The 27,341-nt window shown below is 31.9% G+C and overlaps 10 protein-coding genes and 1 non-coding gene across 11 annotated transcripts; 4 read left to right on the top strand and 7 right to left on the bottom strand.

Annotated features, from left to right (window-relative positions):
* Positions 1 to 303: 303 nt before the first annotated feature.
* On the top strand, positions 304 to 2,275 carry BX664DRAFT_136917 (ribosomal RNA adenine dimethylase-domain-containing protein). Its single transcript, XM_051539835.1, has 8 exons — positions 304 to 656; positions 745 to 828; positions 955 to 1,046; positions 1,112 to 1,238; positions 1,301 to 1,455; positions 1,558 to 1,671; positions 1,752 to 1,803; positions 1,906 to 2,275. Exons 1-8 carry the CDS (start codon positions 524 to 526, stop codon positions 1,983 to 1,985), a joined length of 837 nt encoding a protein of 278 aa, XP_051400402.1. The 5' UTR covers positions 304 to 523; the 3' UTR covers positions 1,986 to 2,275.
* A 2,167-nt stretch (positions 2,276 to 4,442) lies between these two features.
* BX664DRAFT_333332 (uncharacterized protein) lies at positions 4,443 to 7,958 on the top strand. The gene is made up of 8 exons (XM_051545494.1): positions 4,443 to 5,132; positions 5,198 to 5,364; positions 5,514 to 5,543; positions 5,617 to 5,784; positions 5,869 to 6,109; positions 6,166 to 6,326; positions 6,408 to 7,186; positions 7,269 to 7,958. The coding sequence occupies exons 1-8, from the start codon at positions 4,477 to 4,479 to the stop codon at positions 7,773 to 7,775; spliced, it is 2,709 nt and encodes a 902-aa protein (XP_051400401.1). The 5' UTR covers positions 4,443 to 4,476; the 3' UTR covers positions 7,776 to 7,958.
* Positions 7,959 to 9,195: 1,237 nt separating this feature from the next.
* On the bottom strand, positions 9,196 to 9,267 carry BX664DRAFT_t70. Its single transcript has one exon. It is a non-coding gene; the product is annotated as a tRNA-Glu (tRNA).
* Positions 9,268 to 9,561: 294 nt separating this feature from the next.
* On the bottom strand, positions 9,562 to 11,063 carry BX664DRAFT_359100 (TB2/DP1, HVA22 family-domain-containing protein). Its single transcript, XM_051548073.1, has 3 exons — positions 10,556 to 11,063; positions 9,932 to 10,479; positions 9,562 to 9,782 (listed from the first exon to the last, which is right to left on the bottom strand). The coding sequence occupies exons 1-3, from the start codon at positions 11,043 to 11,045 to the stop codon at positions 9,738 to 9,740; spliced, it is 1,083 nt and encodes a 360-aa protein (XP_051400400.1). The 5' UTR covers positions 11,046 to 11,063; the 3' UTR covers positions 9,562 to 9,737.
* Positions 11,064 to 11,196: 133 nt separating this feature from the next.
* Positions 11,197 to 12,472, bottom strand: BX664DRAFT_136817 (uncharacterized protein). The gene is made up of 4 exons (XM_051539834.1): positions 12,343 to 12,472; positions 12,175 to 12,274; positions 11,817 to 12,111; positions 11,197 to 11,748 (listed from the first exon to the last, which is right to left on the bottom strand). The coding sequence occupies exons 1-4, from the start codon at positions 12,427 to 12,429 to the stop codon at positions 11,223 to 11,225; spliced, it is 1,008 nt and encodes a 335-aa protein (XP_051400399.1). The 5' UTR covers positions 12,430 to 12,472; the 3' UTR covers positions 11,197 to 11,222.
* Positions 12,473 to 12,628: 156 nt separating this feature from the next.
* BX664DRAFT_333327 (transcriptional regulator-domain-containing protein) lies at positions 12,629 to 14,040 on the top strand. The gene is made up of 7 exons (XM_051545493.1): positions 12,629 to 12,809; positions 12,875 to 12,980; positions 13,069 to 13,172; positions 13,236 to 13,312; positions 13,371 to 13,436; positions 13,528 to 13,678; positions 13,778 to 14,040. The coding sequence occupies exons 1-7, from the start codon at positions 12,672 to 12,674 to the stop codon at positions 14,012 to 14,014; spliced, it is 879 nt and encodes a 292-aa protein (XP_051400398.1). The 5' UTR covers positions 12,629 to 12,671; the 3' UTR covers positions 14,015 to 14,040.
* Positions 14,041 to 14,559: 519 nt separating this feature from the next.
* BX664DRAFT_333324 (Sodium/hydrogen exchanger family-domain-containing protein) lies at positions 14,560 to 17,572 on the bottom strand. The gene is made up of 10 exons (XM_051545492.1): positions 17,316 to 17,572; positions 17,134 to 17,255; positions 17,030 to 17,058; positions 16,831 to 16,945; positions 16,712 to 16,756; positions 16,560 to 16,642; positions 16,288 to 16,476; positions 16,146 to 16,194; positions 15,888 to 16,067; positions 14,560 to 15,818 (listed from the first exon to the last, which is right to left on the bottom strand). The coding sequence occupies exons 1-10, from the start codon at positions 17,443 to 17,445 to the stop codon at positions 14,622 to 14,624; spliced, it is 2,139 nt and encodes a 712-aa protein (XP_051400397.1). The 5' UTR covers positions 17,446 to 17,572; the 3' UTR covers positions 14,560 to 14,621.
* A 944-nt stretch (positions 17,573 to 18,516) lies between these two features.
* Positions 18,517 to 19,170, top strand: BX664DRAFT_314750 (uncharacterized protein; the record flags this gene model as incomplete). The annotated part of the gene is made up of 1 exon (XM_051542669.1): positions 18,517 to 19,170. One exon carries the CDS (start codon positions 18,517 to 18,519, stop codon positions 19,168 to 19,170), a length of 654 nt encoding a protein of 217 aa, XP_051400396.1.
* Positions 19,171 to 19,205: 35 nt separating this feature from the next.
* On the bottom strand, positions 19,206 to 22,721 carry BX664DRAFT_280601 (ATP-dependent protease La). Its single transcript, XM_051541490.1, has 8 exons — positions 21,762 to 22,721; positions 21,400 to 21,692; positions 21,068 to 21,322; positions 20,872 to 20,963; positions 20,277 to 20,770; positions 20,012 to 20,156; positions 19,757 to 19,927; positions 19,206 to 19,691 (listed from the first exon to the last, which is right to left on the bottom strand). The coding sequence occupies exons 1-8, from the start codon at positions 22,593 to 22,595 to the stop codon at positions 19,363 to 19,365; spliced, it is 2,613 nt and encodes an 870-aa protein (XP_051400395.1). The 5' UTR covers positions 22,596 to 22,721; the 3' UTR covers positions 19,206 to 19,362.
* A 1,781-nt stretch (positions 22,722 to 24,502) lies between these two features.
* BX664DRAFT_263011 (rab-GTPase-TBC domain-containing protein) lies at positions 24,503 to 25,568 on the bottom strand (the record flags this gene model as incomplete). Its single annotated transcript, XM_051540749.1, has 3 exons — positions 24,503 to 24,535; positions 24,617 to 25,251; positions 25,409 to 25,568. Coding segments are annotated over 3 exons (828 nt in total), but the record flags the coding sequence as incomplete, so codon positions are not given.
* BX664DRAFT_136703 (uncharacterized protein) lies at positions 25,489 to 26,710 on the bottom strand. Its single transcript, XM_051539833.1, has one exon. The coding sequence runs from the start codon at positions 26,676 to 26,678 to the stop codon at positions 25,650 to 25,652; it is 1,029 nt and encodes a 342-aa protein (XP_051400393.1). The 5' UTR covers positions 26,679 to 26,710; the 3' UTR covers positions 25,489 to 25,649.
* Between the last annotated feature and the right edge of the window lie 631 nt (positions 26,711 to 27,341).

The raw sequence follows: 27,341 nt of genomic DNA, 5'->3' as shown, positions 1-27,341 counted from the left end.
CACTTTGTTCAGATATCACTCTAGAATATGTCAAAACACATTGATTGATGATTGATGGTGATACAGTATATTAATCACTCTCTTCTTTTTTTTTTCTTTTTGAAATCTTTCTTAGTGTTTCCAATTCAAAGTGAATAATCCACCTGTAACAGCAACATATGAAAATATGGTATCACCTCTTAGGAGAATGTATTTAATACAGGTAAGTTAAAATAAATATAAAAAAAATAGATACGTTGACTAAATATATATATATATATATATATATTTGCTGTTATTCAAAATCTCTTATACGCAATGGAACTACTACCACTCCTTCTCTTCTTTTTCTTCTTCTTCTGTGCCCTCCAATTGGATTATGCGACTATACTTTTTTTTCTTCTATCATCTTGTTTTCTATCCTTGCTATATTGAAATCCGTCATCTACTGAATAACTGCGGAGTTGAAAAGAAGAGGATGGGATGGCTTTGAGAGACCCTTTTTTTTATCTTTTTGTATTTCTTTTCTTTTTTTCTTTTTTTTATGACAGTGAACATGTCTTCTATACGATCACTCATTCCAAAGATACCTACACAAGCTACATGGAACAAGAAATTTCGATCCAAAGGATCTCTCAAAGCACCACGTTGTACACTAAATGATTTGAAAGTAGCAGGTAAAAGAAAAATAATAAGAATGCATACAAAATGACAGTTAACTCATTTTCTTTTATTATGTTGATTATCTATATGTGTCAAATATAGAAAATGGATTTGAAATGTTACGACAACAATCCAAATGGACAAACTCAGATATACTTAACATGACAGTGGTGGAGATCAATCCAGGTGTGTGTGTGAGAGAGAAAGAAAGAAAAGAAAAGAAAAAGCCAGTAATAACTGTCAAAAAGTTAATATATCTTATTTTCTTTTTTTTGATTTTTTTTTTTTTTTTTTTTTACTTTCTTTATTTAGGTCTTGGCGCATGGACATCTGCTCTTTTTCATGGTGGATTTAAAAAGATATATGCTCTTGAACCCAACCTGCGATATTTTGATCATATTCAGGTACATAGCTACACAAGACGAATAGGATGATCGTTCTAACTCTTATTATATATATATCTATATAGGATTTGTCTGATAAAAGTAATGGAGTTTTGGTACCTTTGAAGAAAGATGGATATGATTGGCAAACATATGTGGAATTGAGGGATGATGCATATCTTGGAAAGCTGATGACTACAGATTGGAGTACAGGTAACAACAGGAAAAAAGATATTTATATTCCTTTTAGTTAATGCTTAACCTTCCTTTATTAGTCAATCCCAACATTCTATTTACTGGCACTTTACCAAAATCATCACTCGGGGAACAATTGCTGGCTCAATTCGCTACCTGTATTGTGAACAAAATGGCATTACACTCTATGGGTAGAATTCAAATGGCTTTATGGATGCCTGATCAATTATTACATGTAAAAAAAAACAATAAAAAAAAACGAATGATTTATCAAACAAAACATTTTTTTTTTAACCTTTCGCTTTTTTTTTTTTTTTTGAAAAAATAATAATGTTAGAAATTCATTTCTCCTCCCGGTTCTACAGGAAGATGCAAAATGAGTGTAGTTACTGAAGCTTGTGCTGATATCGATGTGATTTGCTCCACTGAACCAACCTCTATATATCCTTATGTAAGCCCTTCCTTCGTTTTATTTTTTTCATTTGGATTACTCATCATTATATTTTTTTTCTTCTATGATGATAATGATAGAATGTTTATCACTTAGTAAATATTGTTCCTATCCCTGAAAAGAAGACCAAAGGTAAAAAAAAAAAAAAAAAAAAAAAAAAAAAAATCTCAAAATAATATAGCATTCCATTCATTCATTTTTTTTTATTTATTTATTTATATTAATTAATCGTAGCCGAATGGGATGTTTTTGAATATGTTCTAAAACATATCTTTGTTATGCAACGACAACCACTTAGTAAGATGGTCAGGTAAGGATAAAGGCAATGATCATTAACAAAACTCTTGAAATCTCAACTTTTTTTTTCTTCTTTTTTGGTAGAACATTGGGTCCAGGGGCTGATATTATTTTGGGTCGTTTATCTTTTGATACTGATATTCAAGTGGGTGATATGACTGCAGAACAAATAGATGAAGTGGCTATCAAGTTTGATCAATGGCCATTACGACCTAGAGTTCTTTTTGAAGATTCTCAAACTGTTATTTAGATTTTAATTAGACCTTTTTTTTTCGAATAAAAGAACCCATCTTTTTGAACTTCGACATTATGTAGTTTCCAAATATAGAAAAAAGAATTATGTTTGGTAAAGTCTAGATCTCTTTTTTCTTTTTTTGAATTTTGATGAATGACGAGCAATGATGATTATAATATTGAAGAAAAAGATCTTTAAACACATTGAAATTCCGAGAAGTCCAAAAGCATTAGATTTTGACATTTTTTGGCTCTCCCTTTTTTTTCGCTTTTCTTTTCTTTTCATATCACTTTTTCTTTTCTCATCTTTCCACATAGCTTGCAATTACACGAGTATACCCATTGACAATGGCTAGTAAAACCTGCGGTTGGTTTTTGAAACAATAATTTTATATATCAGTTTAACAAAAGGTAATTAAAAAAAAAGGTATAATCAATTCGTTATATATTAATCTTTATTTCTCTCAAGTTTCAATGACATGTAATATTACCATATCATTTTTATGACCTGCCTCTTCGTTATGGCTTTGGTAAGCTAAAGTCTTTCTTTTCTTCCCAGTATATTCTGACTCTTTTTTTTTCTTTCTTATTATTATTCACTTCTTTTTTAGATCGATTCCTTGTCTCCCTGTCTTTTGTCTCTCATTTTTCTCAATCCTTATCTACTCTTTTCAGTCTTTCTACTAATCTTAAAAAGCATTTCTTTTTTTTGGATCGGTTGACCGTGCTATAGGGAACAACTAGGCGGATGTATGACAAGTCGGTACATAGCAAGGCAGATTCGATTGGATAGATAAACGGCAACACTCAATTGGATATATATATATGATATTTTCAAGCTGGATGAATGTATGACTAGATGCTACTGGGAACTTAGGGATGGATACACGACAGAATATGCAACAGAACTTTGATGGATTACACAACAGGATCATGAAAAAGTAAGTGAATGAATGTACTCTTTTGTCCTCCACGTTTAGTAGTAGTAGTAGTAGTAGTAGTAGTTTATTTAAGCTTATTTATAGATAGTATTGTCTCATCATCATCTTATTTAGTTTTAGTTTAGTTTCCGTTTTTATACACTATCAAAAAAAAAAATTAAAAAAATAAAAAAAATATCAACTGGGTCGAGGCTCTTTGGCGGAGAGAAAATCAAAACTAGTGGGATTTTAGCAGGTGATTGTTTTTGATCCATAAGAGCATTAATGACGGAGGTGTAGCACATGAATCAAATACCAGTTTCATTCATTTTTGTTTCAAAACTTTTATGCCATTCAAAAATTATAAAAAAGAAAGGAAAAACAATTTCATTTTTTTTCTTTTTTGTTTTAAAAACATTAATTAATCAATTATGGAACAACAAAAAAAGAATCAAGGTAAAGAATGTCCAGGATTTGAACAATATTCTGGACCTATAGTAGATATTGATCGAGTAGATCAATGTGAAGCAAAGATGAGAAGTCATAAAGAACAACAACAAGCAAATCAATGGGAACCTTTAGGATTAGATCATCAAGCTGGTTATCTAGAACAACATAGTGGATATGAAATGGGAAAAGAAAAGAAAACAAGAGATAATCGATATTGATCAGTTATTTTTTTTCTTCTATATAAAATAATCATAATAAAAAAAAAAGTATTTATGTGATTTCCTTTTTTGGACGGTATCTTCATGACTATTTATAAAAAAAAAATGTTACACCAAAGTCAATTAAGTTGAGTAGAGTGATTGGATATTTTCAATAGTTTTGATAGACCCATGCGGGTTCTAAATCATTTATAAGAGAACACAAAAAAAAAAAAAAGAACCATTAAACTTTACTTCATCTTTTTACTGTTTTTTTTTATTGATGATTATAAAGAAAGAAAAAAAAAAAGAAAAAGAAAAAAAAAGAAAAAAGAAAACAAAAAAAAAAAAAGTTATGTAAAAAAAAAAAACAAGTTAAAAAAGAACAAGTTTAAATATACATACATTTTTTCCAATGTCGTGCATCTTTTATATATATTTCATTTGATTCTATTTTAGGTCTCCGATTTGATGATTCTTCACTCCTTTTTTTTTTTTTTTAATTTTTCGTGTCTCTTTCCCCTTTTTGTTTCTTTTTTTCTTTTTCTTTTTTTTTTTTTTCTCTCTTTTTTTCTTTATTCTCTTCCCCTCTCCTTCTTTTTTTTTTTTCTTTTGTTTTTTTTTGTTGATAGAATAATAATAAGTTTGTTCTATTGATCATCCTTTCCTATCCTTTTTTTTTTTTTTTTTTACTATCCTTTTCTAAAATGAATAGGCTTTCATTTTTATTATTATTATTGGCTATTTTAGCCTCTAATGTCCATGCATACTTTTATGTTCCCAATTTTATGAGTACTTTACCTTTTGCTGGTGGTATGGCTACAGCAAAACGAAATAACTCGATGATCCTTTTTGGTGGTGAAACAGATTCTACTTCTTACGCAAATACATTATATCAATTGACTCAAAACTCCACTGGTTACACTTGGACTACTTTACCTCAAGCTAATGCTGCACAAGGTGTTGTTTACGCTCAAGCTATTGTATCTCGAGATCAATCAAAATTTTTGGTTATCGGTGGTCAAGGTAACTTTACAACTCAACCTTCAACAACAAACTCGACAACAAATTCAACTTCTACTACCAACTCTACCACCTTACCTTTACAACTTCAACTCTACGATTTTGCTTCTACAAATTGGAAGACTTTTCCTACTCCTGCTGCTGGTACTCCTTTTCCCAATAATCGAAAACTTTTCAGTGCTACCTATGATACCAACGCCAACAAAGTTTATATATATGGTGGTTCATCCAATGAACAAACAATTTATAACGACTTGTGGGTGATGGATGCTCAAACTTTTACTTTTACTCAACTTGCTCCTTACTGGAGTCGTTATGGACATACTACTTCTCTTACAAGGTATTCAAAAAAAAAAAAAAATTCCCATAGTTACTCATATTATTATTTTTTTTTTTTGTTGGTAGTACTGGTAAATTAGTAGTTATTGGTGGTAGTCTTATTTCTGGTCAACAAGTCACTTTAGCTTCTATGACTACTTTATCTGTATATGATACTACATCCAACTCTTGGTCTCTTGTCAATACTACTGGTGCTAGTCCTTCTGTTCGAACTGATCACAGTGCTGTCATCAGTAAGTCCCAATTAAAAATATATATAAATATTGAATATCCGCAATATTACTTTATCTTAAACTCCTTTTTTCTTTTTTTTTCTTTCTCTCTTTCTCTTTTCTTTGTTCCTTTTTTTTCCTTTTCTTTTCTTTATTTTATCCTTTAATAGCCTCTGATGACAAGATTATTATTATGGGTGGTAAGAATATACATACATATAGAAATACACGTCTCTCATGTTATTTTATTTTTTTTTATTTACTCGTATATAGGTGACAGTGGTGCTATGCCTCGTTACAAGCAATTCACTCGATCTGTAGCTATTTTGGATACAAAGACTTGGACTTGGACTATTCCTAATATGCAAGGCATTCTTCCTTCTTCTCGATCCTATGCTAGTGCTGCTATGCTTGATGATACTCATGTTACTTTTGCTTTTGGTAAATTGCCCCATTCCATATATACAAAAATTATATATCGCGTACTCACTTTTTTGTATTTTTTTTTTTTTTTTTTTTTTTTAGGTTCGGCTTTGAACGTACAATATAACGATATCAACGTTATGGATACTACCACCAATTCTTGGCTTCAATCATTCAGCTCTACTAGCGATAACAGTTCTTCTGGTCTTTCTACTGGTGTCATTGTTGGTGTCACCATCGCCTGTGTCGTTTTATTGATCATCATCTTGTTCCTCCTTTGGAAGTTCCAAGCTTACATTCGTTTCGTTGTTACTCGTATTCATCACGATATCTGGAAACCAAGGTAAATATATATATAATAATTTTTCTTTTTGTTTAATTGTTTTCAATCAAATATAGATCTGGTGAACCTCTTTGGGCTGAAACATGTCGCATCATCTTCCAAGTCTTCTTCATCTTTATCTTTACCATGTTCTTGGTCTTCGTTATTCGTCAAGCTATCGAAAGTCCCAATGTTATTCAACGTATCGAAACTGCTACTGCTCAAGTGGAAGTTCCCGGTATGTATATCACTTCGATTTTCAATCTCACTTTTTATTCATCTTTTATTTTATTTTCTTAATATATATATATATATATAGATGTTCGATTCTGTTTCGATGGATACAATGTCAATGCTGCTAATCCTAATGATCCCAACAATCCTGCTGTCGCATGTCAAACTGATGTTGGATACTCTTGTAACTCTTATGTGCAACCTTTGAATATGTCTGTATTCCAACCTGTTTTCACTGATCACCTTGGTACCGTACAATGTTATCTTTTCCGACCTCCTAGCTACTTCCAATTAGCTTCAACTTCTGGACAAAACAATGGTTCTCGATTGATCTTTACTTTCTACGGTAATCAAGCTATTACATCTGGTCGTGTTCACGTTTCTGTCTATCCCAAGGCTATGGATCCTAACGCTGCTATTTACGGTATCAACGACGACACTGCTGTTCTTTTGGCTCAAGATCAAGTTCTCTCTTGGCAAAACGATGAACGTAACGATGTCGCTGCTACCAACATTTACACTATCGAACCTTTCACCTACAGTGCCCTCTCTTACGAAATTGCTGATCATCGCTACTTGCAAGATGTCGGATGGAATTACGTCGGTTTCTTACCTATCGCCAACAATACTCCTGAAATTAGTAGCAACTTCCGTCAAGAAGCACCAAACCCTCAATATACTGTCAATCATGCTGATATTGGTGTCATTGCCATCTCTCCCAACGCTTTCACCAATATCGTTGATCGTGAAGTCAAAATGTACACACTTCTCAATGCCCTTGGTTTCGTTGGTGGTATTTTCGGTCTTCTCATTGCTGTACAAACTTGGTTATTCGGTATGAGACCTCGCAGTCCATGGGGTTTGGTATGTAATCTTTTTTTTTTTTTAATCTATATTATTTAATCATCTAATTTCTTTATATATCTTTTTTTTTTTTTTTTGATAGGTACATCGATGGTCTGTTGGTGACATGAGACGCTCATTGTTACGTGGTTTACAAAGCAAGTTTAAAACTTCTGACGATGCTGGTATTCCTCTTGTTCATCCTGTGCATAAACGATTCAGTGTCAACGATTTCAACAACTTGGGTTATGAATCAGAAACACAACGTATTAGCCGTGTTGAAGAACGTATGCAACTGATGGAATTGATGTTCAAAGCTTATTATGTGGATGATGAAGTATTCCGATCCCTTGATAGTGCCAATAAAACTGCCCCTCCTGGATATGAACAAACTCGTGGTCCTCTCTTCCCATCCAATGAAAAGGTGGATTTAGCTGCTACTACTGGTGCTCAACGACATTATCAAGGTCAACCTCAATCACCAGCTGGTCAACAACCTGGAGGTCGATTCTCTCATATGTTCAACCATCGCAACAGTGTGAATAGTGATTCTACTTCTCATCATCATTTGAATGAATCATCTGACAATGTCCATTTACGTGATATTTGATCATCCCATTATTTTTTTTTATTCTTCTTATTATTATTATTATATTCTTATTAGTATTCGTTTAGAATTTGATCTTTTATTTCATTTACTCTCCATTCCCCTTTATTTTATTTTATTTTTTTTTGACTCTCTTGTTACAATTCTCTATTCAATAAAGATCAATCAAACTCAAACTCCAAGAAAGATTTTTCATACAAAAAAAGAAAGAAGCAGGAATTTATTTAGATCATGAAACATGGTAAATACGTATATGATTTCATTAAAACAAATATTCCACATATCCCAGAAAAATCATCCATTTTATTGTATATTTTTTTTTATACTTTTACAAATTTTGTTACTCCCCTTTTTTGTTTCTCTCTTTTCTTTATATTTTTTTTTTTTTTTATTATTATTATTACTTTTACTTTATTTTATTTTATTTTATTTTATTTTACATTGTACCATGACAATCACAGTAAGTACATTACTCTCTTTTATTTTATGATATTATATGATTATGTTACTCGTACTATGAAATAAAAAAAAAAAAAAAAAAAAAGAGGTTCTTTTATACTTTTAATTGTATTTTTTTTTTTTTTGTCTAGTCTCATTCTCTCAAAGATCTATTGCTACAATGGTAAGTATATTGGGGAAGGAAAAAAAAAAAAGAAAAAAAAATACTTACAAGTTTATGCATATGTAGGGGTGGCACTCTCTCTTCATAAAAATGACATTGGCATAATGGTCAAACCGGAATCTATGAATAAGTCAACACGAATGATATATGTTAGTACTCTCTCTCTCTCTCTCTCTCTCTCTCTCTCTCTCTCTCTCTCTCTCTCTCTCTCTCTCTCTCTCTCCACTTTGTTAGTTACATAATTTATAACTATTCTCCAGTTTCAGATTTACTCCCTATTTTATTATATTTACCAAGAAATTCTATCATTTATAGTAGTAACCTTTAGATTTTCCGTTCATCAGGGCTTTTTTTTTTTATTTTTTTTTATTTTTATAAATCAATCAAGGATTAAGGAAAGAAAAAAAAAATCTATTGTTGTCGTTTGAAGTGATCACAAAACGTATTTAAACTAACCTGTTTTTCACGCGGGTTTCCTCCAGTATGCCACTCACATCATCCATCGTCATATAATGTATGTTTTATTGATCATCATCAAGCGTAATCATATTCAAGACATCCATTTATGGATTCAAGTTACAAAACATTTTATTATTTTTTTTTTGTTCTATTTAATCATCACTATTATTATCAATATAACAGTGTTATCCGGTCATATTATAAACCATCCATCACTCAAGATGACAAAAAAAAAAAAAAAAAAAGATACTACAAAGGATTGTAGAAATAAGACACAAAAATCTTAATAATCTGATTGGCTAATCCATTAAACCTTAAATTTAAGGAAGGTGGCAAAATATTTTCCCACACGGGGAATTGAACCCCGGCCACGGCGGTGAAAGCGCCGGATCCTAGCCACTAGACCATATGGGAGGATATATTCAATAGACTGAATACTATATTATAAACCTCAACGGCTGAGTTACAAAAATTCCAGCTATAAACGGAGAGGATCAGGTTGACCGGAAGAGTGGGCGGCATAATTGGATATCTATTCCGTTTGGCAGATATTGGGCCAGTTTTAGACGGGTTGCAAAAAGAAAACTATTGATAGACATAAAAGGATATTATTATGCGTACAAAAAAAAAAAAAATATTAAGATCATTTGTTAGGAAAAAAAATAATGGATACTTTATGATTGAAAACTGTATTAATGATATTGATAATTAAAAAAAAAATGTCATGTTTATTGGAGCTGATCATCAGCAAAATCAAATCAAGAAGATAAAAAAAAATAATGTCATAGAATAAATATATATAAAAGGTATAAAGTAGTATAACAATAATAATATAGTAAATGTTAGGTGTTGATGTGTAATAATAAATAAATAAATAAAAAGATCTACCAGCCAGCTTCAGTTTCCATGGGTACCAAGATAGGATAATTCTATTGAAAATAAAGTATAAAAAAAAAAAAAAAAAAAAGAAAAGATCAGTTGAGGATGAAAACACGCGAAGTGTATGATTCTCTCCAGTTTTTTTTTTTTTTTTTTTTTTTTTTTTTTTTTTTTAATTATTTAATCAATATATATTTACCTGTTTTTGATGACGATGATGATGATCGGTTGTTTTCTCCAAATCCTTTTGTGATGAGACATAATCTGCTGATTCATGACCACTGCTACTACTAATACTACTTTCACAAGATAATGGATGCTCTTCAGATGCTAATGTTGGAGGTGTGTAGCCATCAATGATCCTAAAACTTCGAATACGATCATCTTGTTGTTGATTATCCTCATGTTCAGTATCATCCACGTGTCCAATTGTCAATGTTAACTCTTCATCATTGTTGTTGAATAAAGATTGATATTGATGAGAATGAGACCGATACGATTTATATTGCTGATGATGTTCTACTGATGATGATGATGATGATGATGGTCTTGTAAAAGTTGATTCATAGTAATTATTATGTTGATATTGTTGTTCTTCATCCTGGTCTTCTGGTTTTTGAAGGACATGTTGATAAAGAATGGTTGCACCTTTTGAATGAGGACTTTGTGCCCAATAGAGTATAAATAACTTGTAAATGTTATAATTTGGGAAAAACAGTAAAAGATCCGAGCTCCAGTTTTCCAGTACTATATTCGATAAATAAAAGAAGGAGAGAAAGGATTAATATTTTGCCTTATCGTTGATTTTTAATTTTAAACGTACCTTGAAGAGAACCATATAACATCCAATAAGTAAGCCAAGACTTACATTCTTTTAATTGTTCTATAGGTTGACCATGAGTATCCAATTGTTTGACCAAATGCCAACATTTCCAAGCAGGATATAAAACACCAAGAGAATGAAGAGCTAAATATTGGTGTCGTATATAGAATCGTCTAAGCATCCAAACAAAAGCTGTTGTTGTCCCAAGAAAAAGTAGAATAGGAGGTAATCCTTTTCGTAATAAGAATCTAAACAGTCTAGATCGAGCATAAAAAGATTCTATGCTAATGATTCGTTTGACAGAAGCTGTACAGATAGGAAGTGTAGCCATTCGTATGTTGATGGGTGATTGACGGTTTAACTTGTCAATCCATCTTTGTATAGCAAAAGAAGTTGCAAAAAGTTGTTGTTGTTGTTCTAATTGGTCATCGTTCTTGTCGTCTATAAATGATACAGGAGTGGGTGTTTCATTAACTGATTGTTTGGACATTTGTTCAAGAATATATATAAAAAAAAAAAAAAAAAATAAAAAATAAAAAAGGTTGGTAAGACGAAATAATAAAAAAAAAAAAAAAAAGAAAGAAAGGAGAGAGAAGAGATGGAAAAAAAAGGCGGGGATTTTTTTATTCATGTTTGGGCATGTGAAAGAAAAAAAAAAAAAAAAAAACTAAACTGCTGAACCCCCGCTATCATAAAGTAAGGATCGTAAACCATCAGGTAAATCCAATATATCAACAAGCATGAGTACCATATGTTCTTGAATACTTTTTTCCAATAATACAGTAACCAACCAATTAGAATATTGATAACATATATAAGCAGTAGAAATAGTAGCAGCAATAGTAGCAGCGTACATAATACAAATTGAAGTAACTGTCTTTGCTAAAAGAATCATAGCTTCAAATGGTCGTAAAGAGAGTCCAAGACGTTTAACATAAATAGGATTCAACTGTTGACTAAGGACATTGATGTTGTGATATGATAATGACATGATTCGACTTCCAATATTGATTTGTCGTAAATGTACCCTGAATTCCAAATAGTTACAAAAGTTATAATAATCTTGATCTGAAACAAACAGTGAATAATCCATTTCTTCTAGAAACCTTCTTTCCAATTGATTAAGATCATGACAAGAATAAGCATATTGAGTTGAATCTGCCCAGTCTGCATTGTACCACGTAAGATCCGCCCTAACATATATATAATCTAATGTTAATATATTTTTTATTTTTATTTTTATTAATAATAATATACTTACATATATTTATCAGCTACAATAATACTTGCCATAAAAAGGTCACGAACTTGCCAAGTACGAGTAGATTGTTTTCGTTTGGCATGAGTTATACGCCTTCGACAAAAGAATTGGTCAATATACCAAAGACAGACAATGAGAGATGAATAGGTAACTTGAGCTCTTGTAAGAGTTTTGTTGATAAATTTGATATTGGCTTGATAGGTATCTAGGGTAACAGTCATCATATCAGGTGAAGGAAGAGCTAATAAATAATCGTTTCCACTAATAAGACTTGCTATAAATGCTGCTGTTAGATCTAAACAATAAAAATAAAATAGAAATAAGATACTGTTATTAGTATATATATATTTCAATTTACCTATCAAATCCACAGGAATCTTAATATATTGATGGTATTGGATATCTTGATGTTGTAAAGCACCTAGGAAATGTTGAAAGGCTGCTAATTTACCATATTGCTAAAAAAAAAAAAGAAAAGAAAAGGAGAATTATCAGTGAAAATTATATATAACTTTTTATAACTTACAGATGATTGATCTTGAATAAACTTGAGTTTATCTTTTTCAGATTGCTGTTTTCGTATATTTGATCTTTTGAAGTTCCTTTTGGACATTGGTTACTTCTTTTTTTTTTTTTTTTTATTTTACTGAGAAAAGAAAAGGACAAAAAAGAAAAGGACAAAGAAAAAAAAAAAAAAGATTAAAGCAGCATCTTTTTTTGAAGCTCCTCGGCGGAATGAAATAGAAAAAAACTTATCCCTTTGGTGCTTCGATTTTTTTTTTTTTTTTTTTAGTGAATAACCGCGGGCTTTTTTCTTTTTCTTTTCTTCTTTTCCTTCTTTAAAAGATAACAAGAATGGTTCGACCTTTGATTTTATTAAGATCTACTTCTTTAATAAGATCTACACAACGATTATCACCTGTGTTCAATATTACACCTGTTCAATCAAGTATTGCCAGTTTAGGTTGCCTATATCAACAACAACGTTTTGCAGTAATGAATAAAAACATAAATGATCTATTTATTATTATTCTTTATATTTAATTTATATCTTCTAGGGTCATAACAAATGGAGTAAAGTCAAACATACCAAAGGTGCAAAGGACGCGAAAAAGAGCAAACTCTTTTCCAAGATTGGATTGGAAATCACTAGAGCTGTCAGAGGTAAATTTACTCGAAAATTCCCTCATTTTTTCTTTTTTTTTTGTTTGTTCTATTTTCAGGGGTCATCTCACCCTTATTACTTTTATAGCTGGTGGATCTGATCCGAATATTAATACTCGATTATCGACTATTCTTAATCGTGCAAAGGCAAACAATATGACAAAAGACAGTATTGAAAATGCTATGAAAAAGGTAAATAGAAAATCACAAAAGGATTTGGTAAATGACTTTTTGTATATTTTCCTTCTTTTATAGGCTTCCGACAAAAACCGTGATGCTATGGAAGATGTTTTATACGAATGTTATGGTCCTGGTGGTATTGCAATGATTATGTAAGTTAACAGACAAGAAAGATATGAATTTCTATCTTCTCATCCTTTATATATATAGTGAAGCTGTTACTGACAAGAAATCAAGAGCAGTCAAAGAAGTGAAGGAAGTCTTGAATCGTCATGGGTAAAGAAGGAATATCAATCTCATCATTATCATCAAATAGGCTTACAAAAGATGAATCAATGATCTTTTTTTTTTTTTAAATTTTTTATAGTGGATCTGTTTCTTCAGTTGGTTGGCTTTTTGAAAAGAAAGGAAAGATTGCGTTTGCAACAGGTGAATCCGGACATACTTTAGATCAAATGATGGATGCTGCTATTGATGCTGGTGCCGAAGATATTGAAGAAGAAGAAGATCTTGTAGAGGTAAATGATGATGATAATAATAGGAAAGATGGTGTAAATTATGTCTCTTAATCTTCTTTTTTTTTTTTTTATTATTCAATTGTACTATCTGACATCCAGATCACATGCGATTTCACAGAATTGAACAATATCAGTAAAACATTATCAAACCAACAATATGAAGTACGTGAAATGGAAGCAACATATATTCCTCAAAGCTCAATGGAAATTACTGATCCTGAAATGATAGAAACTGTAGCTAAGTGCTTGGAATCGATGGAAAACTTGGATGATGTAGTGAAAATTCATTGTAATGCTGTTCTACCTGATGATGCTGTTGAAGAAGTAGATCAATAGATAATTTAGTTTAGTTTAGATTATTACTGTTAGAATAAACTCTTTTTTTTTTTTTTTTAATTTGATCTCTATCTTTCTGCATATGTGAATTTTTTTTTTGTATGCGCTTTACTATCTTTATATCAATGAAACCATGAGTATACTTTTTTTGGTTCTCATGAAATGTCAACATTCTTCAACATGATGTAAATCATCTTCTTGCAAATGAATTGAATGCTGCTATTATAATTCATATAATCATTCACCCATTTATTACCCAACATCCAGAAACCAGAACCAAAAAAAATTCATCATTTACCATATCACATCCATACCAGTAGCATTATTTATTTATTTTCATTTGAAAATGACTTGATAATACAAATAAAGTTATTCTAAAGCAGCAGTAATAATGACAATAATAAAAGATAATAATAATAAAAAAAAAAAGTTGATAATAGAAATAAACTATATAGAGATATAGTACAAAATAATGAGTAATAAATAAATAAAAAGATAGGTAAGGGGAAATACAAAAAACAATAATCACAATAATAAGTAATAGAATAATAATAATAAAAAAAAAAGTAAAACAGAGGGAAGGGTATAAATTCTAATGAACTAAAATCTAATCCTTGTTATTGTCGATATCCTTTTCCATAGAGTCAATGACGCCTTGTACTTTTTGTTTCCAATGATCGCCTGTCTTTTCGACCACTTCTTCTTTGCTGTCACCAATATCTTCTATCACAATGTGATGATCCTCATCCCATACCTTGATTCGAGGATGACGAGATCCGAGATCCTTAGAAGGTTGACGCCTTGATGTAAAAAGTTGTCGTAAACCAGATGGAGATTCATCAGAACCACCACCACCAAGAGAAGTATGTGAAGTAGATCCATTGTTTTCATCCATTGAATCCTTGTTGTTCCGATGCAACCATCCTCTAAAACTTGACACGCTATGTTCATTTTTATCTACGTTATTGTTGTTGCTGGAGGAACCAGTAGCTATACGAGGATTGATGGGTTCCAAGAATCGAATACTTTGAGGTTCAATAGATTGTGTTGTAGGTTCATCCTCTTCTTCTTCTCCAGGTAAAAATTCTTCTTCTGCAAAATCATCTTCGTCATCGGTATGATGTGTAGCAGTAACAGGTGTCGATTGGGTATGATCGAGTCTTTTCATATCTATAGCCGCATGATCAGATTGAGATGGAATAATTGATTCATGAGGTAATCCATTTGTTATTTGTCCAGAATCGCCTAATTGTTGTTGAGCTGCTGCCATTCTTTCTTGTTGTTGTAATGTGTTGATAAGTGTATTACGTTGTAGTTCTGTCATACCTTCATGATAACTATGACGACTACGACGATCATCCTCAGCACTCTTACGACTTAACTGTTGACCAATCTTTGGTAATCGAAGGACTTGGTTACTTCCAGTGCTAGTAATAGATAAAGTACGAGTACGAATACGTTTGCCAATCTTGAAGAGAGGAATTGTTGTACCATGAACCAAAGTAGAAGACAAAACAATGAATAACACCACAGGAGTAATCAATTCTATAGATACATGTTGTGGCTTGCCAGCATAAACTTCTTCTAACTCTTCCTTTGCAATCATAGCCAAAAACACGGCACCTACACCCATAGGACCAAACCAACCACTAAAGATTGCTTCACGATATGTTTTCATAGCAGGCATCACAGGTTTCAAAGCAACCACAATAGGTAAACGACGAAAGAGTAAAACCAGGATAGCAATAACTACCAATCGCCAAGGAGATAATCCAATTGCAGCATTACCAAATTCAGACCAAGGCTAAACAATAATAATAGGTTAATTCTCACGTATGCATGATTTTTTTTTTTTTTTTTTGTGTAGACTTACAATGATAGTACCAATATAAACAAAGACAGCCAAATTGAGCATCATATCAATGACATCTTGAAAATGAGCTTCTTCTGTTTCAATACGAAACCATTCATCCCATGAAAATGCGTTACCAGCAACAAAACAAGCCAATACATCATCACTACCAGAGAAACCAGTCATACTCATCAAGAATAACTGTTGATAAAAAAAATAAGTAAGATGATAATAATAATAATAATAATAAAATGACTTTATATAGATAGGATAACTTACGGCAAGAGCAATACCAAAAGATAAGAAAGAAGGTTTGTCGATCAAGTGTCTATAAAAGGAAATAAAAGCCCATGTGAGTGAAATGGAAAAAAAAAAGAGAAAAAGAGAAAAAGAGGGAGAGAGAGAGAGAGAGAGATCTTACTTCTTTTCGGACCATTGAAGAACTTTGCAAGCAACCCAACCTACGACAGCACCGATAACACAAGAGAGGACAATTTGGAAAAGAACAGTAATATAAACCCATTTTCCTATGGCAGTTCCAACTGAATCTTCATTGATTAAGAAAAGGGCCAAAAATAAAAAGGGAAATCCCATACCATCATTTGCACCACTATATAAAATAAAAAAACATGCCATCATAATGTGATAAATGAGTAAAAAAAAAAGGTATATAATTCATTGATATTCATTTACCTTTCCGCTGATAATGCATTTCGAATATGAGCAGGAACATGTTTTTCAGCAAAACGGCCTTTTACAACAGAGTTAGCCAAAATCTACAAAAAAAAAAAATGTAAGATTTAAAAATAAACTTAAATATTCATCCATTTACTTCTTCAACTTACAGGATCAGTCGGACATACACACGCAGCGATAACAAGGGCGTGCAACTAAATAAGAAGAAGAAGAAAAAAAAAACAGGTTTAGGAGTTGAATTTAAAGAATATAAATAAGAATATTTTACATAGTCAAGAGGAGGAATCAGAGCCCAAATGAATAAACCACTGATCAGCCACATGAAGATCATGATAGGGATCAGAAACATGAACATGGTCCGCCATTCCTTTTTCAAATAATGTCTAAAATAAGAAAAAATGAAAAAAAAAAAAAGGATGATGATCAGCTTCGGTTTTTTTTTTTTTCTTATTCATCTCATATTTTACTTTGGAAGTTCAATACCAACAGCCATGACCTAATAATGATAATAAATAGAAAAATAAATAAATAAACATGCTTGAAAAAAGAATATGAAACCTTTTTGTGATACCTGAATAGCAATCACACATCGAGTAAGTTCTTTAGTGATTTCATCTGTATTTTCCCAACTATAAGGATTAAATCCATTTGTCACTAATGGTCCTGCTATAATTCCAACTATTAAAGCAACAACTAATAAAAAGAAATAATAAGAATATTATTATTATTTATTATTATATTCAAGTTACTTACAAGCTTCAGAAAGAAACATACGTTCCTTTACAAACATAGATACATATCCATAAAAAAGAATAATACCACTAAGTATAGCTATCGCAATAGTAAAAGGGGTGAATTCACCAGGTATCACTTTGACTGTCATTCAAGTAATAATAATAATAGATTGATCCCACTTGTCAAAATAAATAAAATAAATAAAAAAAAAAAGAATAATAGTAACCAAAAGAAGAGAGAGGTAAAACAAGTAATAATATAATATTATTGGTATTTTGAATCAAGTAAATTGCCCTGTTTCCAATCAATAGAATGTAAAGAAGGAAAAGAAACAATAGAAAAAGAAGAAAAAGACGAAAAAAAAAAATTAGTACAAAAAAAGCGAAAAGGAAAAACTTTTTTTAGGTTATTTTACAACTCCGAACATCAACTTTGTAAAGCACACACGCTTATGCAAATCTCTCTCTTTTTTTTTTTTTTTTTTTTTTTCTTTTTTAGTACTTTTTCCTACTTTGGTTTGATCGTATCGACCCTGATACTCTTTTTTTTTTTTTTTTTTTTTTTTTTTGTCATTGTCACAATCTATCATTACACTGCATCATATATAACTCTCCCTGTCAAATCATCTAAAAAGTATTCAACCTTTTCTTTTTTTTTCTTTTTTTTGATTCCATAAATCTGGGTTATTACTTAGTACTACTCGCTTAATCGGGATTTTTTTTTTTGATGATCTATCAAAATAAATTGTATAATCTGAATTCTTCATAATGTGAAAACGACTCATATCTTTTTTTTTTTTTAATATCACATTTTACTTATCTCCACGCGTAGCAAAAAAGAAGAACTCCGATCGGATTCTCTTTTATCCTTACAATGTTTAATCTATTGGGGTAATGGGGAGTATATCAATCATCATTGCCATTGAGCTTATTCATTTATTTGTTGACTTTAGTAAAGGAAAAAAAAAAAAAGAGGAAGATCTAGGCCTCTGATGCATGAATCGGACTTCCCCTGGAGATCGTCCAACCTATGGATTATCATTGATTGATTTACTTTTGTTCTTTCAAGTAATCATCTTTCATTGTGACCTTTCCGACCCTTCTCCTTGATCAGGTTTGATGACCTAAGCATTTTGTAATGATCATCCTATATAAAAACTTTTACATTTTTTTTAATTTTTTTATTTTATTATTATTATTTTTAAAAAAAAAGACATATAATGAAAACACAAAGTTATATATGGGGATTTATGCTTGAAAATACTTTCTTTATGGAATTTGATGAATCTAATCATATCGTCATTGAAACTGCTTATCAACAAAAAAAATTACAACAAACAAGTCATCATATTCTTATTCGTGATTCACATCTTCCCTGTGAAGCCAAGATTTATTTTGGTGTCGCCCAAATTCATCTCCGAATGCCTGGTACAAGATATTATGTCAAAAGAAAAACCGTTGGTCCACGTGCTTCTAACAATACACAACAACATTCTCTTCGTCGTTGTCGTCGTCGTCATAGTCAACAAAGTCCTTCTCGATCCCTCATCCATCAAGAACCATCTTCGACTTTGATGCAATCCTATATACCATTCTCCTCCTCTTTGATGATGGATCCTAGTTTCATGTGGATTCCCCCAACCCCTTCCTATTCAACAACAATGGTCCCATCTCCTATCAATACAACTGAACCCTTACAATCATCCTCATCCTCATCAACTTCATCATCATCATCATCTAGTCATCTTGATGATCTTCTTGCTTCTCCTGATAATTATTGGAACTATTCTTGGTTAGATTCTCTTCAAACTTCCTCACCATCTTCTACAAAAGCTTTGCTTATCCCATGGTCTACCAATCCTTCTTCTCTTTAACCTATCATCAAGTAAAACTCATGATCATTTCCTTTTTTTATTTTCTTTTTCAATCATTCCCATTTTATTGAATCAAATAATAATAATAAAAAAGTTCATAAAATAATAAACAAATTCTACATATCTAATGTCAACCATTCATACAATAATAATAATAATAATAAGAAAAAAAAATAGAACCTAACTATAGAACTATAAATGACTTTCATATGATCGAGTTGTCCATTTCTCTGTATCACCAATAATCAATGCAGCTTCAAGTACATCCCATACAGTCTTTGCATAAACAAATTCAATATCCTGTTGGACCCGATCTGGTACATCTTGTTTGACATCCTTGCGATTGCGATAAGGGAGAATGATCTTTCGAATACCTGCACGATGAGCTGAGATCACCTTTTCCTTGATACCTCCCACAGGTAAAACTTGACCACGTAACGAGATTTCACCCGTCATTGCCGTCGTTGTAGGTACATAATATCCAGAGAATAATGATACCAAAGAAGTTACCAAGGTAACACCTAATCAAAAAAAAAAAAATCAATTTCTTTTTAAGTTTCATCTACATTTTTTTTTTTTTTTTTACCAGCACTAGGACCATCTTTTGGAACAGCACCTGAAGGGAAATGAACATGAACATCATATTTTTCAACAATGTTTTGATCATTGGATGAAGCAATCTTTAATGCATAAGCATGTGACTTGACCCAGGTCAATGCAATTTGTGCTGATTCTTTGATCACATCACCCAAAGACCCTATCAAGAAATACATCAAAAGAAAGAAAAAAAAAATATCAGTCTGCATTTCCTCTTTTTCAATTTTTTTTTTCTTATCCTTACCAGTAAGTTGAAGTTCACCTTTTCCAGGCATCTTAGAAGTTTCGATAAAGAGAATTCCACCATTTCCTGAACCACTGTAAGTAAGACCTGTCACAACACCTGGTATAGGATCACGTTCCGCTACTTCTTTTTCGAATTTGGCAATCTAGATATATAAAAACAAATCAAAATATAATCAGTAAAGATCATCACCCCCCCTTTTTTTTTATTATTATTATTTTGACTTCATATCAATCGAACCAAATCTTTTTCTTTTTTCTCTTACCCCAAGAATTTCCTCCAAATCTTGTAAATCAACCTTTGGATTGTAATCATGTTCATTTCCAGATTCACGCAAATCAGCCAAAGTAACACACTTTGAACGTACTACAGAAGCCAAAGTTCTTTCCAAACTACGCACACCACTTTCACGAGTGTAGTTTTCAGCCAATTTAAGTAGAACTTGATCATCGATTTGTATTTGATCTTGCTCCAAACCATGAGCTGCTATTTGTTTTGGTAAAAGATGTGATCGGGCGATATGTAACTTCTCTTCAAAGGTATAGCCATTCAAATGAATCAATTCCATACGATCCAATAAAGGTTCAGGTATCGTGTCCACCGTATTAGCTGTAGCAATAAACAAGACATTGGATAGGTCAAATGGTAAATTCAAGTAATGATCAGAGAATGAGTTATTTTGTTCTGGATCCAATACTTCCAATAAAGCAGCTGCAGGATCACCATAATGAGTCGAGTGAACAAGTTTGTCGATTTCATCTATTTGTCCCAAGTGTAATAATAAGATAAAAATGAGATTTTCTTTATTTCCTTCCTTCTTTTTTTTTTTTTTTTTTCTTGTAATCTATTTTAATTCTTACCCAATAAAAAGAGAGGATTGTTAACACCCACTTTACGTAAACCTTGAATGATCAAACCAGGCATAGCACCAACATAAGTTCGACGATGACCACTATTATGATCAATAAGCATAAAATAAAAAGCAAAACAGATACCAAATGTGTGAATATACTAATTTTCTCCACCTTTTCCGCTCTTACTATTTTAGATTCTTACCGCATATCAGCTTCATCTCTAACACCACCCAATGAGATTCGATGGAATTCTCTAGACAATGATGTAGCAATGGATTTTCCAAGTGATGTTTTTCCTACACCAGGCTTTAAAGAAGAAAAGTCAACAAATGAATAAAATTTTTTAATATATCCATAACTTACAGGTCCAACAAAGCAAATGATGGGCGCTTTGAGATCCCCTTTGATTTTGGCTACAGATAAATATTCAATAATTCGTTTCTTGACATGATCCAATCTATATATAAGTAAAGAAAATGAGGATATGAATCTAGTAATCACCACGAAAAAAAAAAGATCTATTGTATCAATTACCCAAAATGATCCCCTTCCAATTGTTGTTTTGCACGACTAATATCTAAAACTTCATCTGATTTCTTGTTCCAAGGTAAATCAGCAATCAATTCCAAGTAATTGCGAGCCACTGACCATTCACTGGAAGAAGGTTGGAGTTTCTTGATGCGTTTCAATTCACGTTGTGCTATGGTTGCAGCTTCTTTGGGTAAATTAGCTTGTTCCAATTTTCTAGCCAATTGTGTCATTTCGTCATCATCCTTGCCACCAGAAAAATTATCTGATTCACCTAGTTCTTGTTTGATAGCATCAAGCTATTTATCGTTCATAAAAAAAAAAAAAGAAAAATGAATGAGAGATATCATTATATATATATGTTTTACCTGTTGTCTCAAATAGAATTCACGTTGTTTTTTGCTAAGTTTGCCTTCAATACTTGAATGAATTTGTTCACTGATTTTCAAAACATGTAATTGTCGTGTCATCCATTCTGAAGCTTTTGCCAAACGTTCCTTGACTTGATTCGTAGAAAGCATCAATAGTTTTTCATCAAAAGAAGTTTCAATCACAGACACCATGAGATCAGCCAAAGTCAGAGGGGAAACATTGTCGATCAATTTGGAAAGCTGCGCCGTCAAGGTGTCAGGAAGTTGAAGTTCACGCATCTTGGAGAGGAATTCCTTAGCTAAAGCTCGAAAAGCAATAAGTTCATCTTTGGCATCTTCCATTTCTTGTTTTGTAGGAGGGTCCATATGAATCAACTTGGCCATGGTCATTGTGGTATCTGAAGAAGGGGATAAAAGGCGTTCTATTTTACATCGAGATATGCCTTCTACAAACACAGAAAAGACGCCCAAACCAGATCTTTGTACACGAAGAATACGAGCGGCACAACCATAATCGTAAAGTAAATCCCTTTCATGAGGTTGTAATAATAATGAGTCGTCAGAAATTGAAGAAGTGGATGATGATTTCTTCACTACAGTTGTCGGTAATTTCTTGTTATTTTCACCAGAGTCCTTTTTACTTGTCGTTGTTGTTGGTTTCAAGGGAACACATACCACGTAAGCTGATTTACGTTGTTCTGATAACTTGAAGTGTTTTCGGGTCAAATTGGAAGCATCTTTTCCTTTGATTGTTAATTTCAATACAACAGAGGGTAAAAGTACTTTGTTTTCCAAAGGTATAACCATCAATGAGTCAGGTAGAGTCGTCATTATTGTTATATGTTATAAACAGGAGATTGAATAAAAAATAAAAAGGAAAGAAGAAAAAAGAAAAAAAGAAAGAGTATGGGGAAAAAAAAGAATTCACATGCATGTCGAGTTTTTAGAAGACCGCCTCTTCCCTGTATCTGAGGCCGTTTGATTGGTTTGTTACTTTTAACCATTTGAGGCACTTATGTATAATAATAAATAAGAAAAAAGAAAAAAAAAATGAGTGATTTTTTATAACAGAGCTTTTTAATAAACTTCTTTTTTTTTTTTTTGGTCCTTCTGCAGTTTTCCTTTCCACTCTAGTCACTCATGACAAAATCACCTAAACCCTGTATGCGTGAGATTCCATTGAATTGGCGTAATAGAGGCAATTTTGTTTCTTACCCCGCACTAGGTAAAGGAAGATTGTCATTCGAAACATCCATTTTTGTCCAATAAAGTAATGATACCGAGGAAAATCTATTTGAAATACGACGTCCTGTTTTTTCCTACCACAAACGTGATTTGTCATTGAATCTCTCTCTTTCTCTCTCCCCTTACTTTCTGTTTACCGAAAAAATATTATCACGCCCTTTTTTTTTTTTTTGACGGATGGTGAGACGATGATAAGTATGTGAATGATGAATAATATGTGATGATGGATGGGTATATGATGATGGAATATTTTGCGAGGATAATCTCCTTCGAATGCAAATAAATGCCGTACCTTTTTTTTTTCCTTTGTGATGATAAGAGTTCAGTGCTGAGCGTCTTTTTTTACCGCAACGATATTCTCCCTTTTTTACATTGATCATCCACTATTTGTAATTTGTGATGGTACACTTGATTTATACAGTGATGATTTGGTTGAATTGTTTGAAATACTTTTGAATTTAAAGGCATAGCTGATATTCCCATCCAAAATCGATGAAATGATGAACGTTAGTAGAATATCAATATATTTCCATATCATCTTTTACTGTCATCATATTTGAACTCCTCTGCATGAAGCACCCAAGTATAAATAGGCTTCTGAAGATATATTTGCACTGTGTTATCAACGATTATTTCCGAGATAATGGATCAACCTATTATTAACCGCTTAATCAAATGAGCACTATATAAAATGGAAACAAGATAAAAATATTTACTGAAAAAAAAAGCTAGAAGTTTTTATTGAGATTTGTCAGAATTGGAGGAGATTAGATATACGTGTTGATATAAAAAAAAATAATAATCAAAAACAAAAAGATATCATAAGATGTATTCTATTAAAATAAAAACTAAACTAAACCAAGGTACAATTAAAAGGGGGTATAATAAATTGAGTAAACTAAAGGAAGACTGGGTATGATTGTCTATTTTCTTGATGATCCACCGAGATGATGTGTTGTTGATGAAGAAGGATGCAACGTGAGTTTCCATTTTTTGCGAAAAGAAGTATCCCCTTTATTTCTACTTGCTGTCAATTCATCTGGAGTCATAGTTCGCCTTGTTTTTCGAAGATCTCTACAAATTTCACGTCTTCGGTCCAAATCCTCATTGCTAATATCCACCAAAGTCCCATACCGTCTGAATGCATTCTATTAATTAGATAATAAAAGTAAATAAATCGTTATCCTTTTCTACAATTCTTCAAAATATGACTTACATCCATCAAACTTTGACAATCAATCAACCGTTTTGGGAAGTTCTAGTAGTTATATCAAATAAATTCAGTAAAACAGAGGAGTGTAATAGATTTGCTTCAAGCGTTACCTGAATAATTTGAAATAATTCCAATGGATCATCCACTCCATCAATCACTGGTTCTACCATTTTAAATATAGTCAATGCAATGCGAAACAGGACACTAGATCCTTCACTATAAATAATAACAATAATAATAATAAGTAACCGGGTTTTAATGATATCATTCGAAATACTTACTAAAAGAAACAATCCCATACACGAAGCACAGTCTAATAATAATGAGAGAAAGAAATATAAATAAATGGTGAGATTACGAAGATACGATTTTTTTTTTTTTTTTTTTTTTTTACTTCAGTTGGTAAAATATTGATGAAAAGGGTGAGGAACCAATGACTTGTTACCAGAGTAATAGTTGGCATAGAGACACCATCAGCTTCAGCTTCCCAAAAAGTCTTGGGAGTCATCTTATACCATAATTGAGGCATTCGTTCATAAAGTAACATCATCAGTACAGCTTGATCAATACTTGCACCTTCCATAGTCACATCATAGACGCCAGCAGGTAGAATACTTTGGGCTATCGTCACCAAACACCAGAATGTTTCTTCTTCCTTCAAAAATAATAAAAGCATGCCTACCAAATAATTCAATGATTGACAGTAACCTACTGATGGACAATATACCGAGAATGCTGATAAAACACGTCGTAATACATCGATTGCTGGCGGTTTTGTCATTGTTGTTGATGTTGTTGCTAATGCCTCTGCTGCTGCTTTGCTAAATTGGATATTGTCGGGAAATGTACGATGAAGGTCACGTTCAATCAGATCAGCAAATTCGTTTTCATCACCCATTTCTTGTGCTCGTTTCAAGAATTTTTGATATACCCCAGGGTTGCCGTCCATTTTTGCTTCAGCACCGCTATAGTGGAACCAAACACGACCTCTTAAAGGAGATGGTACCCCTTTTCGAATGTATCGTTTCACTAAATTCATAGAACAGGTTAGTATCCATCTTTGTTTTTATTCCATTTTCCCCCCCTTTCCCTTGAAGGAAAAAAAAAAGAAGTTTATTTTTTTTTTCTCTCCTTCCCCCTTTATTATTACTTTTTTTATTTTATTTTATTTTTCTTCTTCTTTTACCTTGAGTACATCGATCTGGAAATTTTGAATCATAATCATCCAAGAGTTGTTGCCATCTTAACTGTCTTCTTTCCAATATAGGTTGATAATACTTTTCAAAGTCGTGATATGTCTGAAGTGAAATCCATTGTGTTGCTTTCTGAAAACCGTATCTATCTCTACAAATAAATAAACAAATGAGAATCCATTCAAATTATTTCTTTTTTTTTTTTCAAAAAAATAAAATAAACAAATTAAAAGCTTACAATTCCGTATCTTGATCTATAGATGTAGTATTTGATGGTGACATCAACATATTTTCGTAAAGATGATCATCGCGGTATAATTTGGGCCCATAATGGTTGTGATGATGAATATGAGCCAATCGTTTGAATAAAGAAGGATGTTTAGTGTAATCATCCATCTGTTTTTCCTTTCTTGGTATCAGCTTGGAGACAACAGATGACATAGTATTCTCGTTATCCAAAGAGGAGATAGCGGTATTGTTGGTATTGTTATGTGTTGGTATGGTGAGTGAAGGTGGCTGCCATGGTATAGAACTATCAGGTATTGAGATTGGAGTAGATGTAGATGAAGAAGGTAAAACAGAAGGGGTAACAGTTTCTGTCATAGATGAAGGAGAAGATGCACTTGATGAAGGGGAAGAAAGGTTGAGACCGTCTTTCGGTGATGATGATAATGAGTCTTCTTTATTGGCTTGTTGTTGAGTAAGATGAGAACTAGGTCGAATTGCCCGTCGAATTAGTACACCTTCCAAGATGGCGCCAGTATCATTTTTGTTGGTATTTCCAGGAGTAGACAAACTGGTATTAATATGAAGAGAATTGCCTACAGAATTTTGGAAGCTGTTGTTGGTATTATTGCTATTACTTCGAGATCTAGTGATATTGTTGTTATAGTCGAGGTATACAGTTTGTTTTTCTTGATCGTCTTCAGAGTCAACTTCTTCGTGTTTCAAGTCTATATGAATTGGTCTACGTATGGAAAGTGTACGAGTTTGTAAAGTTGTATTTGTTGTTGTTTTCGTTGTCGTTGTTTTTGCTGTTGTTGTTTTTGCTGTTGCTATTTTCGTTGTCCCTGTTATTCTATTGTTGTTGTTATAAGAGTGAACAAAACTATCAGAACGTTGGCGACGAATGGAATCCGCATAAACTGAAACAACATTAGGTGTATAAGGTATAATTCCAACATCGTCCTCTGAAGATATTTTTCGTATAGCAAAGTGATGATCCATTGGTTTATCTACCCTTTCCTTGGATGTCAAGGTCATGGTAAAACAAATGCCAAGAGAGAAAAAAAAAAAAAAAAAAAGGAAAAAGAAAGAAAATAAAATAAAATAAAATAAAATAAAAAATAAAATAGAAAAAAAAAAAAAAACACAACAACAGAAAAAAAAAAAAGTCCGTTCACTGCAGCAGTAATAAGTAGTTCATGATGACCACCAAACTTACTCAAAACATGTTGAATGGAGTTTGAACTTTGAATTTACTATAATTTTTGGTAAAGTAAGTGTACCTGATTTATGTTAAAACTTGATGTTTTTCATGGTTACAAAATTATAAGGTTACATTCAATTAAAAGTAATATTATAAAATAAAAACAATGATACTATATAATAAAGATCATAAATAAAATGATAGTTAATACAAAAAAAAACCAACTTCCAAGAGTGTGCCATGTGTTTGTCCAACATTGATCTTTAAAAACCAAAAAAGTAAAGAGAATTGGAGGCGGAATCTTTACTTCCAATACAAAAATTTTTTTTTCTTCTTTTTATGATGTTGGGTGATCAAGTTTCTGCTTTGTATGTTTACTCTCTGTGTTGCGTTGTACAACTGCTTTTTTTTTCTTTCTCTTAGGTCTCTAGCATTTTTTTTTCAAATCTAACAGGCAAAACTACTAGTTGGGCACTCGCCTAAGTGGGAAGTTGAAG

The sequence above is a fragment of the Halteromyces radiatus genome (genome assembly GCF_025201355.1).
Source record: "Halteromyces radiatus strain CBS 162.75 chromosome Unknown BX664scaffold_4, whole genome shotgun sequence".
NCBI classification, from domain to species: Eukaryota; Fungi; Mucoromycota; class Mucoromycetes; order Mucorales; family Cunninghamellaceae; genus Halteromyces; species Halteromyces radiatus.
The sequence above is the reverse complement of the archived record's forward strand: the minus strand, read 5'-3'. Positions and strand labels throughout refer to the sequence as shown.